We start from the raw sequence: 15,056 nt of genomic DNA on the forward strand, positions 1-15,056 counted from the left end.
GTGGAGGGATAACTAAGATAAGCCCCCCTGCACATGTGATAGCCGTCTGTTGGCCTAAAGTTACCCCGATCCGTGACATATTGGTGGCAGTGGTCAGGAATCCCTGGGGATTTTGTGACAAACTGCTGGCCGCGGCTAAGGGATCGTGACAGTGACTGTTGGCCGCAGTGTTGCCCTAGTGACCGGTGGTTGCAGTGTTGTCCTGGTGACCGGTGGTTGCAGTGTTGCCCTAGTGACCGGTGGTTGCAGTGTTGTCCTGGTGATCGGTGGCAGACTCCTCGCTGGCTGATACCAGAGAGCAGGGGCCGCCGGTTTGCTCTCGCTTCCGCTCTCGGTGACGTCACAGTTTCTCCGGCAGGTAGCTCTCGGTGACGTCAGCGGCGGGCAGGCGCAGTGGGCGGTATATAAGGCCGCACCTGGCGCAGGTGCGCTCAGTGATCTCCTCCGCGCAGACGATGGCGAACTCCGGGCTGCAGATCTTGGGCTTCATGATGGCGCTGCTCGGCTGGATCGGGCTGGTCGCCGCCACCATCATGCCCCAGTGGCGGATGTCCTCGTACGCGGGCGACAACATCATCGTCGCCGTCGCCGTCTACCAGGGGCTGTGGATGAGCTGCGCCTCGCAGAGCACCGGGCAGATCCAGTGCAAGGTGTACGACTCCATGCTGCAGCTGGACGGTGAGCGGGATACTGGGGGGCTGTGTATGGGGGGAGACCGGGGGTATACCGGGGGGTGTACGACTCCATGCTGCAGCTGGACGGTGAGCACTGGGGGGGATCCCGGGGGGCTGTGTATGGGGGGAGACCGGGGGGGTGTACGACTCCATGCTGCAGCTGGACGGTGAGCACTGGGGGGGATCCCGGGGGGCTGTGTATGGGGGGAGACCGGGGGGGTGTACGACTCCATGCTGCAGCTGGACGGTGAGCACTGGGGGGGATACTGGGGGGCTGTGTATGGGGGAGACCGGGGAGATATGGGGGGATACTGGGGGGCTGTACCTGTGAGAATGGGGGGAGACCGGAAAGGGGTATGGGGGGCGGGATACTGAGGGTGTACGACTCCATGCTGCAGCTGGACGGTGAGCACTGGGGGGGATCCTGGGGGCTGTACCTGTGAGAATGGGGGGAGACCGGAGGGGGGTATAAGGGGGGCTGTGTATGGGGCGCGAGACCGGGGGCTGCTTCACCTGTGTTTCTGTATGGGTGGGATCTAGGGGGGATATGGGGGCGGGCATACCGGGGAGTGTCTGTGTATGGTGGGGATACTGGGGGCGTCTGTACCTGTGTAGTGGGGGTGGGGTTACCTGTGTATATGGGGTACACCCGGGGCCACATGGTAAAAAACAAAAAGAGGAAATTCGGCTCCGGAATAAAATAAATTTTTTTTTTTTTTTATTTCGACATCTTTAAAACTGAGCGGCCTCTTCCTCCTCATGTGTCTGAGCAGATTGTTCTGGAACAGTCTCTCCCAATGCTCTTAGCCCAAAGCGCAGTGCCGAGGACCCCGGGGGCCACACTGTGTACCTGGCACTCCTCCCCGGTGCAGCAGGTGTAGTGCCGCCGCCTTGTGCCCTCTTCCCGCAGTTGCCCGGGGTGGGGGTGGAGGGGCTCCGCAGCGCTGGGAGCGGCCGTGTCCTTGTGATGGCTGAAACCAGTCAGACTGGTTGTGTAATGGAACCTCTCCCCTCCCCCACTGGCACTGAAACCAGAGCTGAGCTGGGAGTGATGTGCGCACGCCGTGCCCCATGCCGCCCGCCGTGCCCCCCGCCGCACATGCCATGCCCCCCACACCTTTGGCACCGGTGACCCAGGCGGCGGCCCTGGCACAAGCCTCGGTGGTGACACCTGCCAGCCAGCTCCCGTTATTCCTTATCTGTGGCTGATAACCTCTTATCAATCCTGTGCGACTTATCTGAGGGAGCGATAACTGTGCCGCTATATGGCGGAGGTGACTGTGCCACACACGGCTGTGATCAATAGTGCTGCACAAAACAGTGGTGCCCGGCTGTGTAATACCGCTGTATAGTGGTGCCCGGCTGTGTAATACCGCTGTGTAGTGGTGCCCGGCTGTGTAATACGGCTGTGTAGTGGTGCCCGGCTGTGTAATACGGCTGTGTAGTGGTGCCCGGCTGTGTAATACGGCTGTGTAGTGGTGCCCGGCTGTGTAATACGGCTGTGTAGTGGTGCCCGGCTGTGTAATACGGCTGTGTAGTGGTTCCCGGCTGTGTAATACGGCTGTGTAGTGGTGCCCGGCTGTGTAATACGGCTGTGTAGTGGTGCCCGGCTGTGTAATACGGCTGTGTAGTGGTGCCCGGCTGTGTAATACGGCTGTGTAGTGGTGCCCGGCTGTGTAATACGGCTGTGTAGTGGTGCCCGGCTGTGTAATACGGCTGTGTAGTGGTGCCCGGCTGTGTAATACGGCTGTGTAGTGGTGCCCGGCTGTGTAATACGGCTGTGTAGTGGTGCCCGGCTGTGTAATACGGCTGTGTAGTGGTGCCCGGCTGTGTAATACCTCTGTGTAGTGGTGCCCGGCTGTGTAGTGGTGCCCGGCTGTGTAATACGGCTGTGTAATACGGCTGTGTAGTGGTGCCCGGCTGTGTAATACGGCTGTGTAGTGGTGCCCGGCTGTGTAATACGGCTGTGTAGTGGTGCCCGGCTGTGTAATACCTCTGTGTAGTGGTGCCCGGCTGTGTAATACGGCTGTGTAGTGGTGCCCGGCTGTGTAATACGGCTGTGTAGTGGTGCCCGGCTGTGTAATACGGCTGTGTAGTGGTGCCCGGCTGTGTAATACGGCTGTGTAGTGGTGTCCGGCTGTGTAATACGGCTGTGTAGTGGTGTCCGGCTGTGTAATACGGCTGTGTAGTGGTGCCCGGCTGTGTAATACGGCTGTGTAGTGGTGCCCGGCTGTGTAATACCTCTGTGTAGTGGTGCCCGGCTGTGTAATACGGCTGTGTAGTGGTGCCCGGCTGTGTAATACGGCTGTGTAGTGGTGCCCGGCTGTGTAATACCTCTGTGTAGTGGTGCCCGGCTGTGTAGTGGTGCCCGGCTGTGTAATACCTCTGTGTAGTGGTGTCCGGCTGTGTAATACCTCTGTGTAGTGGTGTCCGGCTGTGTAATACGGCTGTGTAGTGGTGTCCGGCTGTGTAATACGGCTGTGTAGTGGTGTCCGGCTGTGTAATACGGCTGTGTAGTGGTGCCCGGCTGTGTAATACGGCTGTGTAGTGGTGCCCGGCTGTGTAGTGGTGCCCGGCTGTGTAATACCTCTGTGTAGTGGTGCCCGGCTGTGTAATACGGCTGTGTAGTGGTGCCCGGCTGTGTAATACCTCTGTGTAGTGGTGCCCGGCTGTGTAATACGGCTGTGTAGTGGTGCCCGGCTGTGTAATACGGCTGTGTAGTGGTGCCCGGCTGTGTAATACCGCTGTGTAGTGGTGCCCGGCTGTGTAATACGGCTGTGTAGTGGTGCCCGGCTGTGTAATACGGCTGTGTAGTGGTGCCCGGCTGTGTAATACGGCTGTGTAGTGGTGCCCGGCTGTGTAATACGGCTGTGTAGTGGTGTCCGGCTGTGTAATACGGCTGTGTAGTGGTGTCCGGCTGTGTAATACGGCTGTGTAGTGGTGCCCGGCTGTGTAATACGGCTGTGTAGTGGTGCCCGGCTGTGTAATACCTCTGTGTAGTGGTGCCCGGCTGTGTAATACGGCTGTGTAGTGGTGCCCGGCTGTGTAATACGGCTGTGTAGTGGTGCCCGGCTGTGTAATACGGCTGTGTAGTGGTGTCCGGCTGTGTAATACGGCTGTGTAGTGGTGTCCGGCTGTGTAATACGGCTGTGTAGTGGTGTCCGGCTGTGTAATACGGCTGTGTAGTGGTGTCCGGCTGTGTAATACGGCTGTGTAGTGGTGCCCGGCTGTGTAATACGGCTGTGTAGTGGTGCCCGGCTGTGTAGTGGTGCCCGGCTGTGTAATACCTCTGTGTAGTGGTGCCCGGCTGTGTAATACGGCTGTGTAGTGGTGCCCGGCTGTGTAATACCTCTGTGTAGTGGTGTCCGGCTGTGTAATACCTCTGTGTAGTGGTGTCCGGCTGTGTAATACGGCTGTGTAGTGGTGTCCGGCTGTGTAATACGGCTGTGTAGTGGTGTCCGGCTGTGTAATACCTCTGTGTAGTGGTGCCCGGCTGTGTAATACGGCTGTGTAGTGGTGCCCGGCTGTGTAGTGGTGCCCGGCTGTGTAATACCTCTGTGTAGTGGTGCCCGGCTGTGTAGTGGTGCCCGGCTGTGTAATACCTCTGTGTAGTGGTGCCCGGCTGTGTAATACCTCTGTGTAGTGGTGTCCGGCTGTGTAATACGGCTGTGTAGTGGTGCCCGGCTGTGTAATACGGCTGTGTAGTGGTGCCCGGCTGTGTAGTGGTGCCCGGCTGTGTAATACCTCTGTGTAGTGGTGCCCGGCTGTGTAGTGGTGCCCGGCTGTGTAATACCTCTGTGTAGTGGTGTCCGGCTGTGTAATACCTCTGTGTAGTGGTGTCCGGCTGTGTAATACGGCTGTGTAGTGGTGCCCGGCTGTGTAATACCTCTGTGTAGTGGTGTCCGGCTGTGTAATACCTCTGTGTAGTGGTGTCCGGCTGTGTAATACCTCTGTGTAGTGGTGTCCGGCTGTGTAATACCTCTGTGTAGTGGTGCCCGGCTGTGTAGTGGTGCCCGGCTGTGTAGTGGTGCCCGGCTGTGTAGTGGTGCCCGGCTGTGTAATACGGCTGTGTAGTGGTGCCCGGCTGTGTAATACCTCTGTGTAGTGGTGCCCGGCTGTGTAATACCTCTGTGTAGTGGTGTCCGGCTGTGTAATACGGCTGTGTAGTGGTGTCCGGCTGTGTAATTACCTCTGTGTAGTGGTGCCCGGCTGTGTAGTGGTGCCCGGCTGTGTAGTGGTGCCCGGCTGTGTAATACTGCTATACAGTGTTGCCCGGCTGTGTAATACGGCTGTGTAGTGGTGCCCGGCTGTGTAATACGGCTGTGTAGTGGTGCCCGGCTGTGTAATACGGCTGTGTAGTGGTGCCCGGCTGTGTAATACCTCTGTGTAGTGGTGCCCGGCTGTGTAATACGGCTGTGTAGTGGTGTCCGGCTGTGTAATACGGCTGTGTAGTGGTGTCCGGCTGTGTAATACGGCTGTGTAGTGGTGCCCGGCTGTGTAATACATCTGTGTAGTGGTGCCCGGCTGTGTAATACGGCTGTGTAGTGGTGCCCGGCTGTGTAAGGCTACGTTCACATTTGCGTTGTGCGCCGCAGCGTCGGCGCTGCAGCGCACAACGCAAACAAAAACGCTGCGTTTTGCGCCGCATGCGTCCTTTTTGGCCGAAAGTTGGACGCAAAAAAAATGCAACTTGAAGCGTTTCTTGCGTCCAACGCTTGCGGCCATGCGGCGCAAAACGCAGCACAACGCATGTCCATGCGTCCCCATGTTAAATATAGGGGCGCATGACGCATGCGGCGCCGCTGCGGCGCCCGACGCTGCGGCGCTGACCGCAAATGTGAACGTAGCCTAATACGGCTGTGTGGTGGTGCCCGGCTGTGTAATACGGCTGTGTGGTGGTGCCCGGCTGTGTAATACGGCTGTGTGGTGGTGCCCGGCTGTGTAATACGGCTGTGTAGTGGTGCCCGGCTGTGTAATCTGGCTGGTTAGTGGTGCCCGGCTGTGTAATACAGCTGTGTAGTGGTGCCCAGCTGTGTAATACAGCTGTGTGGTGGTGCCCGGCTGTGTGGTGGTGCCCGGCTGTGTGGTGGTGCCCGGCTGTGTAATACGGCTGTGTAGTGGTGCCCGGCTGTATAACGGCTTGTTCTTATGATTGATGAGTCACTATATATAATATTTTGTGACATTAAATCCTGAACTTGTCGTCACTGGAGGTTTGTTCTTCCTCTGTATCCTGTGGGCACCTGTAGTGTTGATGGTGAGGATTGTAGTCCTCTCTGGAGGGGATGATGAGGAATGTCCCTAGTGTATGGGGGAGGGGAGGCTGACTCCTCATTCTCCTGCTCACTGACTCCAGTTTCTGTGAAACTCTTCACCTCCCCTCCTCCTCCTCCTCCTCTCCTCCTCCTCCTCCTCCTCCTCCTGTGTCACACCCAGGTGTCTCAGCACAGGGAAGTGTCGCCTTGTCCTCACATGGGGCTGAGTCACCTCTATACAGTGTCCTGAGAGTCGTAATGAGGGCAGCCGATACTGGGGGACTGCTGGGTAACTGGTATTGGGGATGGGGGAGAGACAGAGGATGCCCTGGGTGAGGATGGGGTGGCTGGCTGATGCCCTGGGTGAGGATGGGGTGGCTGGCTGGTACCCCGGCCCTGGGTGAGGATGGGGTGGCTGGCTGGTACCCTGGCCCTGGGTGAGGATGGGGTGGCTGGCCGGTACCCCGGCCCTGGGTGAGGATGGGGTGGCTGGCTGATGCCCTGGGTGAGGATGGGGTGGCTGGCTGATGCCCTGGGTGAGGATGGGGTGGCTGGCTGATGCCCTGGGTGAGGATGGGGTGGCTGGCTGGTACCCCGGCCCTGGGTGAGGATGGGGTGGCTGGCTGATGCCCTGGGTGAGGATGGGGTGGCTGGCTGGTACCCCGGCCCTGGGTGAGGATGGGGTGGCTGGCTGGTACCCTGGCCCTGGGTGAGGATGGGGTGGCTGGCCGGTACCCCGGCCCTGGGTGAGGATGGGGTGGCTGGCTGATGCCCTGGGTGAGGATGGGGTGGCTGGCTGATGCCCTGGGTGAGGATGGGGTGGCTGGCTGATGCCCTGGGTGAGGATGGGGTGGCTGGCTGGTACCCCGGCCCTGGGTGAGGATGGGGTGGCTGGCTGATGCCCTGGGTGAGGATGGGGTGGCTGGCTGGTACCCTGGCCCTGGGTGAGGATGGGGTGGCTGGCCGGTGCCCCAGCCCTGGGTGAGGATGGGGTGGCTGGCTGATGCCCTGGGTGAGGATGGGGTGGCTGGCTGATGCCCTGGGTGAGGATGGGGTGGCTGGCTGATGCCCTGGGTGAGGATGGGGTGGCTGGCTGATGCCCCGGGTGAGGATGGGGTGGCTGGCTGGTACCCCGGGTGAGGATGGGGTGGCTGGCTGATGCCCTGGGTGAGGATGGGGTGGCTGGCTGGTACCCCGGCCCTGGGTGAGGATGGGGTGGCTGGCTGATGCCCTGGGTGAGGATGGGGTGGCTGGCTGATGCCCTGGGTGAGGATGGGGTGGCTGGCTGATGCCCTGGGTGAGGATGGGGTGGCTGGCTGGTACCCTGGCCCTGGGTGAGGATGGGGTGGCTGGCCGGTGCCCCAGCCCTGGGTGAGGATGGGGTGGCTGGCTGATGCCCTGGGTGAGGATGGGGTGGCTGGCCGGTGCCCCAGCCCTGGGTGAGGATGGGGTGGCTGGCTGATGCCCTGGGTGAGGATGGGGTGGCTGGCTGGTACCCCGGCCCTGGGTGAGGATGGGGTGGCTGGCTGGTACCCTGGCCCTGGGTGAGGATGGGGTGGCTGGCTGGTACCCCGGCCCTGGGTGAGGATGGGGTGGCTGGCTGATGCCCTGGGTGAGGATGGGGTGGCTGGCTGGTACCCTGGCCCTGGGTGAGGATGGGGTGGCTGGCCGGTGCCCCAGCCCTGGGTGAGGATGGGGTGGCTGGCTGATGCCCTGGGTGAGGATGGGGTGGCTGGCTGATGCCCTGGGTGAGGATGGGGTGGCTGGCTGGTACCCCGGGTGAGGATGGGGTGGCTGGCTGATGCCCTGGGTGAGGATGGGGTGGCTGGCTGGTACCCCGGCCCTGGGTGAGGATGGGGTGGCTGGCCGGTGCCCCATCCCTGGGTGAGGATGGGGTGGCTGGCTGATGCCCTGGGTGAGGATGGGGTGGCTGGCTGATGCCCTGGGTGAGGATGGGGTGGCTGGCTGGTACCCTGGCCCTGGGTGAGGATGGGGTGGCTGGCTGGTGCCCCGGCCCTGGGTGAGGATGGGGTGGCTGGCCGGTACCCCGGCCCTGGGTGAGGATGGGGTGGCTGGCTGATGCCCCGGGTGAGGATGGGGTGGCTGGCTGGTGCCCCTGCTCTGGGTGAGGATGGGGGGGTTGGCGGGTGCCCTTGGTGAGGCTGAGGAGGATGGTAGGCACCCTGTGCTGGGTGAGGATGCAGTAGTGATGTTATACAGCAACTCCAGGTAGCCAAAATACTTTCTTCTCAGTCCACAAGTTCCCAACCTGGAATCGGTAGTTCCTCTGGCCCGGTACCAGGCGATCCCCACTGTCTCCCACCTTTTGGTTGACCCACAGCTTTTGGTATCTCCAGCCGGTATAGTGTGCAGTCACAGCCTATGTTCCCCCAGACGATGGATATCACGACTGTAACCCATAGAGACCCCTCCAGCCAACACTTCCTTCTCAGCCCTCAATACCCTAAGCCGTCCCCCAGGATTGAGCCCGACCCTCGTGAAATACTCCCCTCCCACAGCTGTGTATTGTGGGGGTGTCTCACTCAGGCTGAGCCCCATCACCTGGGGCTGATGTGAGACCACCTGGGGCTGATGTGAGACCCCCTGTGGTGATGGCTCCCCTGGGTCTACTATCTCCATCCACACAATGGGCCCAGGCTGGTAAGATTATTATTCTTATTTTTATATGGCGCTAACATATTCCGCAGCGCTGTACAGGTTGCACACATTATCATCGCTGTCCCCGATGGGGCTCACAATCTAAACTCCCTATCAGTATGGTCTTTGGAATGTGGGAGGAAACCGGAGAACCCAGGGGAAACCCACACAAACACGGGGAGAACATACAAACTCTTTGCAGATGTTGTCCTTGGTGGGATTTGATCCCAGGACCCCAGTGCTGCAAGGCCATCGTGCTAACCACTGAGCCATCGTGCTAACCACTGAGCCATCGTGCTAACCACTGAGCCATCGTGCTAACCACTGAGCCATCGTGCTAACCACTGAGCCATCGTGCTAACCACTGAGCCATCGTGCTAACCACTGAGCCATCGTGCTAACCACTGAGCCACCGTGCTGCCCTTAGGGTTGATAGAACAATGGATTGATGGGGTGAGTGCTTTACATTTACCCCTAGTCTCCTGTCTGGCCTTAGCTATACATACGGTCCAGCCTGCGTCTTCCTCTGCTTACTGTCACTGAATGTAACACTGATTCCCGAGGATGACGAGCAAGAAAATCACTAATAAGACACCACAAAACCGGAGCTCCGTGCTGGGAAGTCTGCATCCCTTAGCGCCGTGGACTCGGCTCTACGTCCTATAGTCTCCAGTAAGCGGCCATCTCCTCACCCTTGGTCTCGAAGTCTCCTCTGTGCAGCTCGTGCAGGAGCTGGGGGTGCTAGTGATGCTGGACCCCATGTGACGCCTGTGATGGGACCGTGGACGGCGTGCTCTGAGGAATGTGCAGCTGGCGTCCTCTCCAGTGAGGAATGTTCAGGCTGTCGGGACATGTTTGGCTGTAGGGCATGGTGGTCCTGTGAGGGGGCTGGCTTGTGAGGCCTGAGCTTCAGTGACTACTCCCACCAGGCATCGGCCATCACTTACCACCGACTGTCCCGGTCCTGACACTACACGACCCTCATGGTGATCTGCCCCCACTAATCCTAACTTCAGAGGCCGGCCCCCAGCCATGAGGACTGCACGGTGTGACCCGTGGCACAAGATGCCAACATGGTGGGTGGTGCTTCATGGGCCATGATGGTGAATCTTGGGTCTGAGGATACGGCCACTTACTAAAGACTATAGGACAGATGGACGTAGAGCGGAGACTTGTAGCTGCACGGAGCTTCGGTTATATTGTGTTTTATTAGGGATTTGCTTGCTCGTCAGTTCATCCTCAGGAATCAATGTTTCCATTCAGTGACAGTAAGCAGAGGAAGACGAGCAGACTAGATCTTATGTATAGCTAAGGCCAGAGGAGACTTAAGGTAGCTTCACACTAAGCGACTTTGCAGCGAGAACGACGACGATCCGTGACATTGCAGCGTCCTGGATAGCGATCTCCTTGTGTTTGACTCGCAGCAGCGAACTGGATCCCGCTGTGATATCGCTGGTCGGAGCTAGAAGTCCAGAACTTTATTTTGTCGCTGATCACCCGCTGTCATCGCTGGATCGGTGTGTGTGACACCGATCCAGTGATGTGTTCACTTGTAACCAGGGTAAATATCGGGTTACTAAGTGCAGGGCCGCGCTTAGTAACCCGATATTTACCCTGGTTACCATTGTAAAAGTGAAAAAAACAGTACATGCTCACCTTCTGATGTCTGTCACGTCCCCTGGTGTCCACAGGGTTACGCGCTGCTGCTGAGAACTTCCTGCACTGACTGTCAGCGCCGGCCGTAAAGCAGAGCACAGCGGTGATGTCACCGCTGCTGCCGGCGCTGAGTCAGTGCAGGAAGTTCTCGGCAGCAGCGCGTAACCCTGTGGACGCCAGGGGACGTGACAGACATCAGAAGGTGAGTATGTAGTGTTTTTTTTTTTTTTTTACTTTTACAATGGTAACCAGGGTAAATATCGGGTTACTGTAACCCGATGTTTACCCGGGTACTGCAGGTGGACTCCGGCATCGTTGAAGACAGTTTCAACAATGCCGAAGTCGTTCCCCTGATCGTTGGTTGCTGGAGAGAGCTGTCTGTGTGACCGCTCCCCAGCGACCTAAACAGCGATGCTGTAGCGATTGGCTCGTCTATATCGCTGCAGCGTCGCTGAGTGACGGTACCCTAAGGCCATGTGCACACGTTAAGTATTTTTCGCGTTTTTTCGCTATAAAAACGTGATAAAAACGCGAAAAAAACGCTTACATATGCCTCCCATTATTTTAAGTGTATTCCGCATTTTTTGTGCAAATGTAGCCTTTTTTTCCGCGAAAAAATCGCATCGCGGGAAAAAAAAGCAACATGTTCATTAAAATGCGGAATTGCAGGGGATTCCGCACACCTAGGGGTCCATTGATCTGCTTACTTCCCGCACGGGGCTGTGCCCACGATGCGGGAAGTAAGCAGATTATGTGCGGTTGGTACCCAGGGTGGAGGAGAGGAGACTCTCCTCCACGGACTGGGCACCGTATAATTGGTAAAAAAATAAGAATTAAAATAAAACAGTCCTATACTCACCCTCGATGTCTTCCCGCCTCCACTGCACGCTGTCGCTTCGGTTCCTGTAGCTGATGTGCGGTGAAGGACCTGCCGATGACGTCACTGTCCTGTGATTGGTCGTGAGCGGTCATGTGACCGCTCACGTGCCCGTGACGTCACGCTAGGTCCTGTGCGCACAGACCAGCTATAGGAAGACGAACGGACGCCGCTGATGAGATGTCTGGGTGAGTATAAGCATTTTTTTGATTTTTTTTATTATTTTTAAACATTCTATCTTTTACTATAGATGCTGCATAAGCTGCATCTATAGTAAAAAGTTGGTCACACTTGTCAAACGCTATGTTTGACAAGTGTGACCAACCTGTCAGTCAGTTTTCCAAGCGATGCTACAGATCGCTTGGAAAACTTTAGCATTCTGCAAGCTAATTACACTTGCAGAATGCTAAAAAAAACGCGAAAAAAAAATGCGGATTTCTTGCAGAAAATTTCCGGTTTTCTTCAGGAAATTTCTGCAAGAAATCCGCAACGTGTGCACATACCCTAAGGGTACCGTCACACAGTACCATTTTGATCGCTACGACGGTACAATTCGTGACGTTCTAGCGATATCCATACGATATCGCAGTGTCTGACACGCAGCAGCGATCAGGGATCCTGCTGAGAATCGTACGTCGTAGCAGATCGTATGGAACTTTCTTTCGTCGCTTGATCTCCCGCTGACATCGCTGGATCGTTGTGTGTGACAGCGATCCAGCGATGTGTTCGCTTGTAACCAGGGTAAACATCGGGTAACTAAGTGCAGGGCCGCGCTTAGTAACCCGATGTTTACCCTGGTTACCAGCGTAAACGTAAAAAAAAACAAACAGTGCATACTTACATTCCGGTGTCTGTCCCCGGCGTTCTGCTTCTCTCCACTGTGTGAGCGTCTGCCAGCCGGAAAGCGAGCACAGTGGTGACGTCAGACGTCACCGCTGTGCTTTCCGGCTATGGCGCTTACACAGTGGAGAGAAGCAGAACGCCGGGGACAGACACCGGAATGTAAGTATGCACTGTTTGTTTTTTTTTACGTTTACGCTGGTAACCAGGGTAAACATCGGGTTACTAAGCGCGGCCCTGCACTTAGTTACCCGATGTTTACCCTGGTTACCGGGGACTTCGGCATCGCTCCAGCGCCGTGATTGCAATGTGTGACCGCAGTCTACGACGCTGGAGCGATATTCATACGATCGCTGCGACGTCACGGATCGTGCCGTCGTAGCGATTAAAATGGTACTGTGTGACGGTACCCTAAGGGTAAATGTAAAGCACTCATCTGATCAATCCATTGTTTTACCAGCCTAGGCCCATTGTGTGGATGGAGATGGTAGACCCCGGGGAGCCGTCACCACAGGGGTCTCACATCAGCCCCAGGTGATGGAATATGCTTTGTACTGTGAGCTAAAGAAAATGTATAAGGGGGGACCCAGGGGATGAATCAGGAGTTATTGGAGGGACTCTGAGGGGAGAGGATCCAAGCTGGGATGGATGGTCTATGGAGTTTTGGAGATTGACTGTTGGCTGGAGGGGTCTCCATGAGCTGATATCCATCGTCTAGAGCAGGGGTCTCAAACTGCATTCCTCGAGGGCTGCAAGCCACATGGGTTTTCAAGATTTCCTTAGCATTGCACAAGTTGCTGTAATCATTGTGTGGCTGATTAAATTATCAGCTGTGCAGTACGAGGAAATCCTGGAGACATGACCTGTTTGCAGCCCTTGGGGAATGCAGTTTGAGACCTCTGGTCTGGAGGACCATAGGCTGTGACGGCACACTATACCGGCTGGAGATGCCAAAAGTTGGGAGACAGTGGGTATCGCCTGGTACGGGGCCAGTGGAGCTACTGATCTCAGATTGGGGTCTTGTGGACGGCAGACGTTGTATTTTTGCCATCTACATGGATTGGTTGTACAACCATGGATGTATGGAATAAAAATGGTTGCATCATTGACCTGCCTAGGTGATTATTACAACCCACAACCTCAGATCTTCACAGGGTCATTGTGTGACTAGAGGAGCTTGGATATGCTCCTGGTAGGCAAGGCTTGGAGTGCCATGTGATGGACTATGGAGTACACAGGGGGTTGGGGATTGTGTGCCTACAGGGGGGCATGGAGGAGGCTGTCATTTGAGAGCCCAGTATGGGGGACTGATGGATGGGGTGTGAGGTTTGGGGGTGGCCATGTGATACAGGAGCCTGTTATGTGGGACTGATGGAGTCGGAACATTCCTGGGGTGTGAGGTTTGGGGGAGGCTATGTAATATAGGAGCCAGGTACATGCCTGGATGTTGGGGGAGGGGGGGCATGCGGTGCAGCATGTGATGGAGGAGCTTTGGGCACATGGTGTTTGGGGGGCTGTTGGAATAGGCGAGTGATCTGTATTTTTGTGTGGATGTGTAATGTGACTTCCTCTGCTCCCACAGCTGCTCTCCAGGCCACACGAGCACTCATGGTGGTCTCTATCGTGGTCGGCGTCTTCGCTTTAGCAGTTTCTGCCACGGGTATGAAATGCACCAAATGTGGTGGTGATGACAAAGTGAAGAAGGCTCGGATTGCAATGACTGGTGGCTTTGTCTTCCTTCTGGCAGGTGAGTACCTGACCTTGTGCGTGCCGATCCCCTGACCTTGTGCAACTGCCCTGACACTGCCATCTTTTCTTCCAGGTCTGGCTGCCCTCATCGCCTGCTCATGGTATGGCAATCAGATCATCCGGGACTTCTACAACCCTCTCACGCCAATCAACACAAAGTGAGTTCCTGCTACATGACCTTGGCACACGGAGGATCAGCCTGATGGGCAACCAGTCCACGCTAGAACATTTATTGGGGTGAAGGGGCTGTACTGGTTCCTTTAGGTCACTGGGAGGAAGTCGTGGCCTGGTGTCACTAATTGTAGGATATGGTGGCAGCTTGTAGTGCCGTTGTCCTGAAAGGTGGGGAGCACTGGTGGCCTCGGTTTGTAGCACTGCTGTCCTGGGATGGGCAGGCACTAATGGACATGGTGGCTGTATCTTGTGGTCTTGAAGGCCTTGTCTGACCTCTCTACTTTCTCGTAGGTATGAGTTTGGCGCGGGCGTGTTCCTCGGCTGGGCCGGCTCTCTCCTGGTAATTCTTGGTGGTGCCCTCCTGTCCTGCTCATGTCCTCGCAAAAAAAACTATGGCAACCGAGGCTACCCCAAAGGTGGAGGTGCAAAAACCAAAGCTCCCTCAAGCGGCAAGGATTACGTCTGACCCCATGGCAGCTGCCTGGCTCTTCTCCTAGGTTCTGTCACGTGCAGCACTTTGCATCGGCCTGCACTGGGTGCCTCATCCTGCCCATGTGGAGGTGACAGTGGGCGGCCATACTGCTCCCTCCACTACTAAAGACTTGACCTGACCGTGGCTGTACCGGGTGGTGTCCACTGTGGTTCCAGGACCGGTTTTGCACCCTTTTTTTTTTTTTTTTTTTCTTTCACATCCCAGCCTCCAAGGTTTTTTTGCAGTTTAACTTTATTTTATGTAATATTGGGGTGGGGGGTAGACATTACTGTGAGGGTCTGTGCCTTATTGGTAGATGTTACCCTGAGGGTCCATGCTCTCATGGGGGGGGGGGGTGGGGGGGCAGTCCCCTTCTTACTGATTGTACTTTTAATAATGTTTTTGTAAATAAATGTTTTGACTAGAAATGGCCGTGTTGGTGGATGGATTTTTACTTGAGTAATGGCCCAGAGTCTTGAGATGGTGGTACTCCCATATCCATGGCTGCTGTGCCCCTTATCTTGATCACTCCAGGTTGACATGTCTGGTCAGTGACTATGAGCTGATCTTCTCATTCCAAATTCATCCAACCACAATCTTGGATGGAGCTGATGCCTGGAGATTTCCTCCTTTCAGGGTGTGCCTCAGACCACTGACCAAGATCTTCCAATGGAGGCCAGGTTTGTTGCCTCAGACCACCG

General features: G+C 56.6%; 1 protein-coding gene across 1 annotated transcript; it reads left to right on the plus strand.

Annotated features, from left to right (window-relative positions):
• The first annotated feature begins 395 nt into the window (after positions 1-395).
• Positions 396-14,775, plus strand: CLDN7 (claudin 7). The gene is made up of 4 exons (XM_077261440.1): positions 396-678; positions 13,543-13,707; positions 13,783-13,867; positions 14,175-14,775. The coding sequence occupies exons 1-4, from the start codon at positions 456-458 to the stop codon at positions 14,347-14,349; spliced, it is 648 nt and encodes a 215-aa protein (XP_077117555.1). The 5' UTR covers positions 396-455; the 3' UTR covers positions 14,350-14,775.
• Positions 14,776-15,056: the final 281 nt, after the last annotated feature.

Source organism: Ranitomeya variabilis, chromosome 5 (assembly GCF_051348905.1).
Source record: "Ranitomeya variabilis isolate aRanVar5 chromosome 5, aRanVar5.hap1, whole genome shotgun sequence".
NCBI lineage: Eukaryota > Metazoa > Chordata > Amphibia > Anura > Dendrobatidae > Ranitomeya > Ranitomeya variabilis.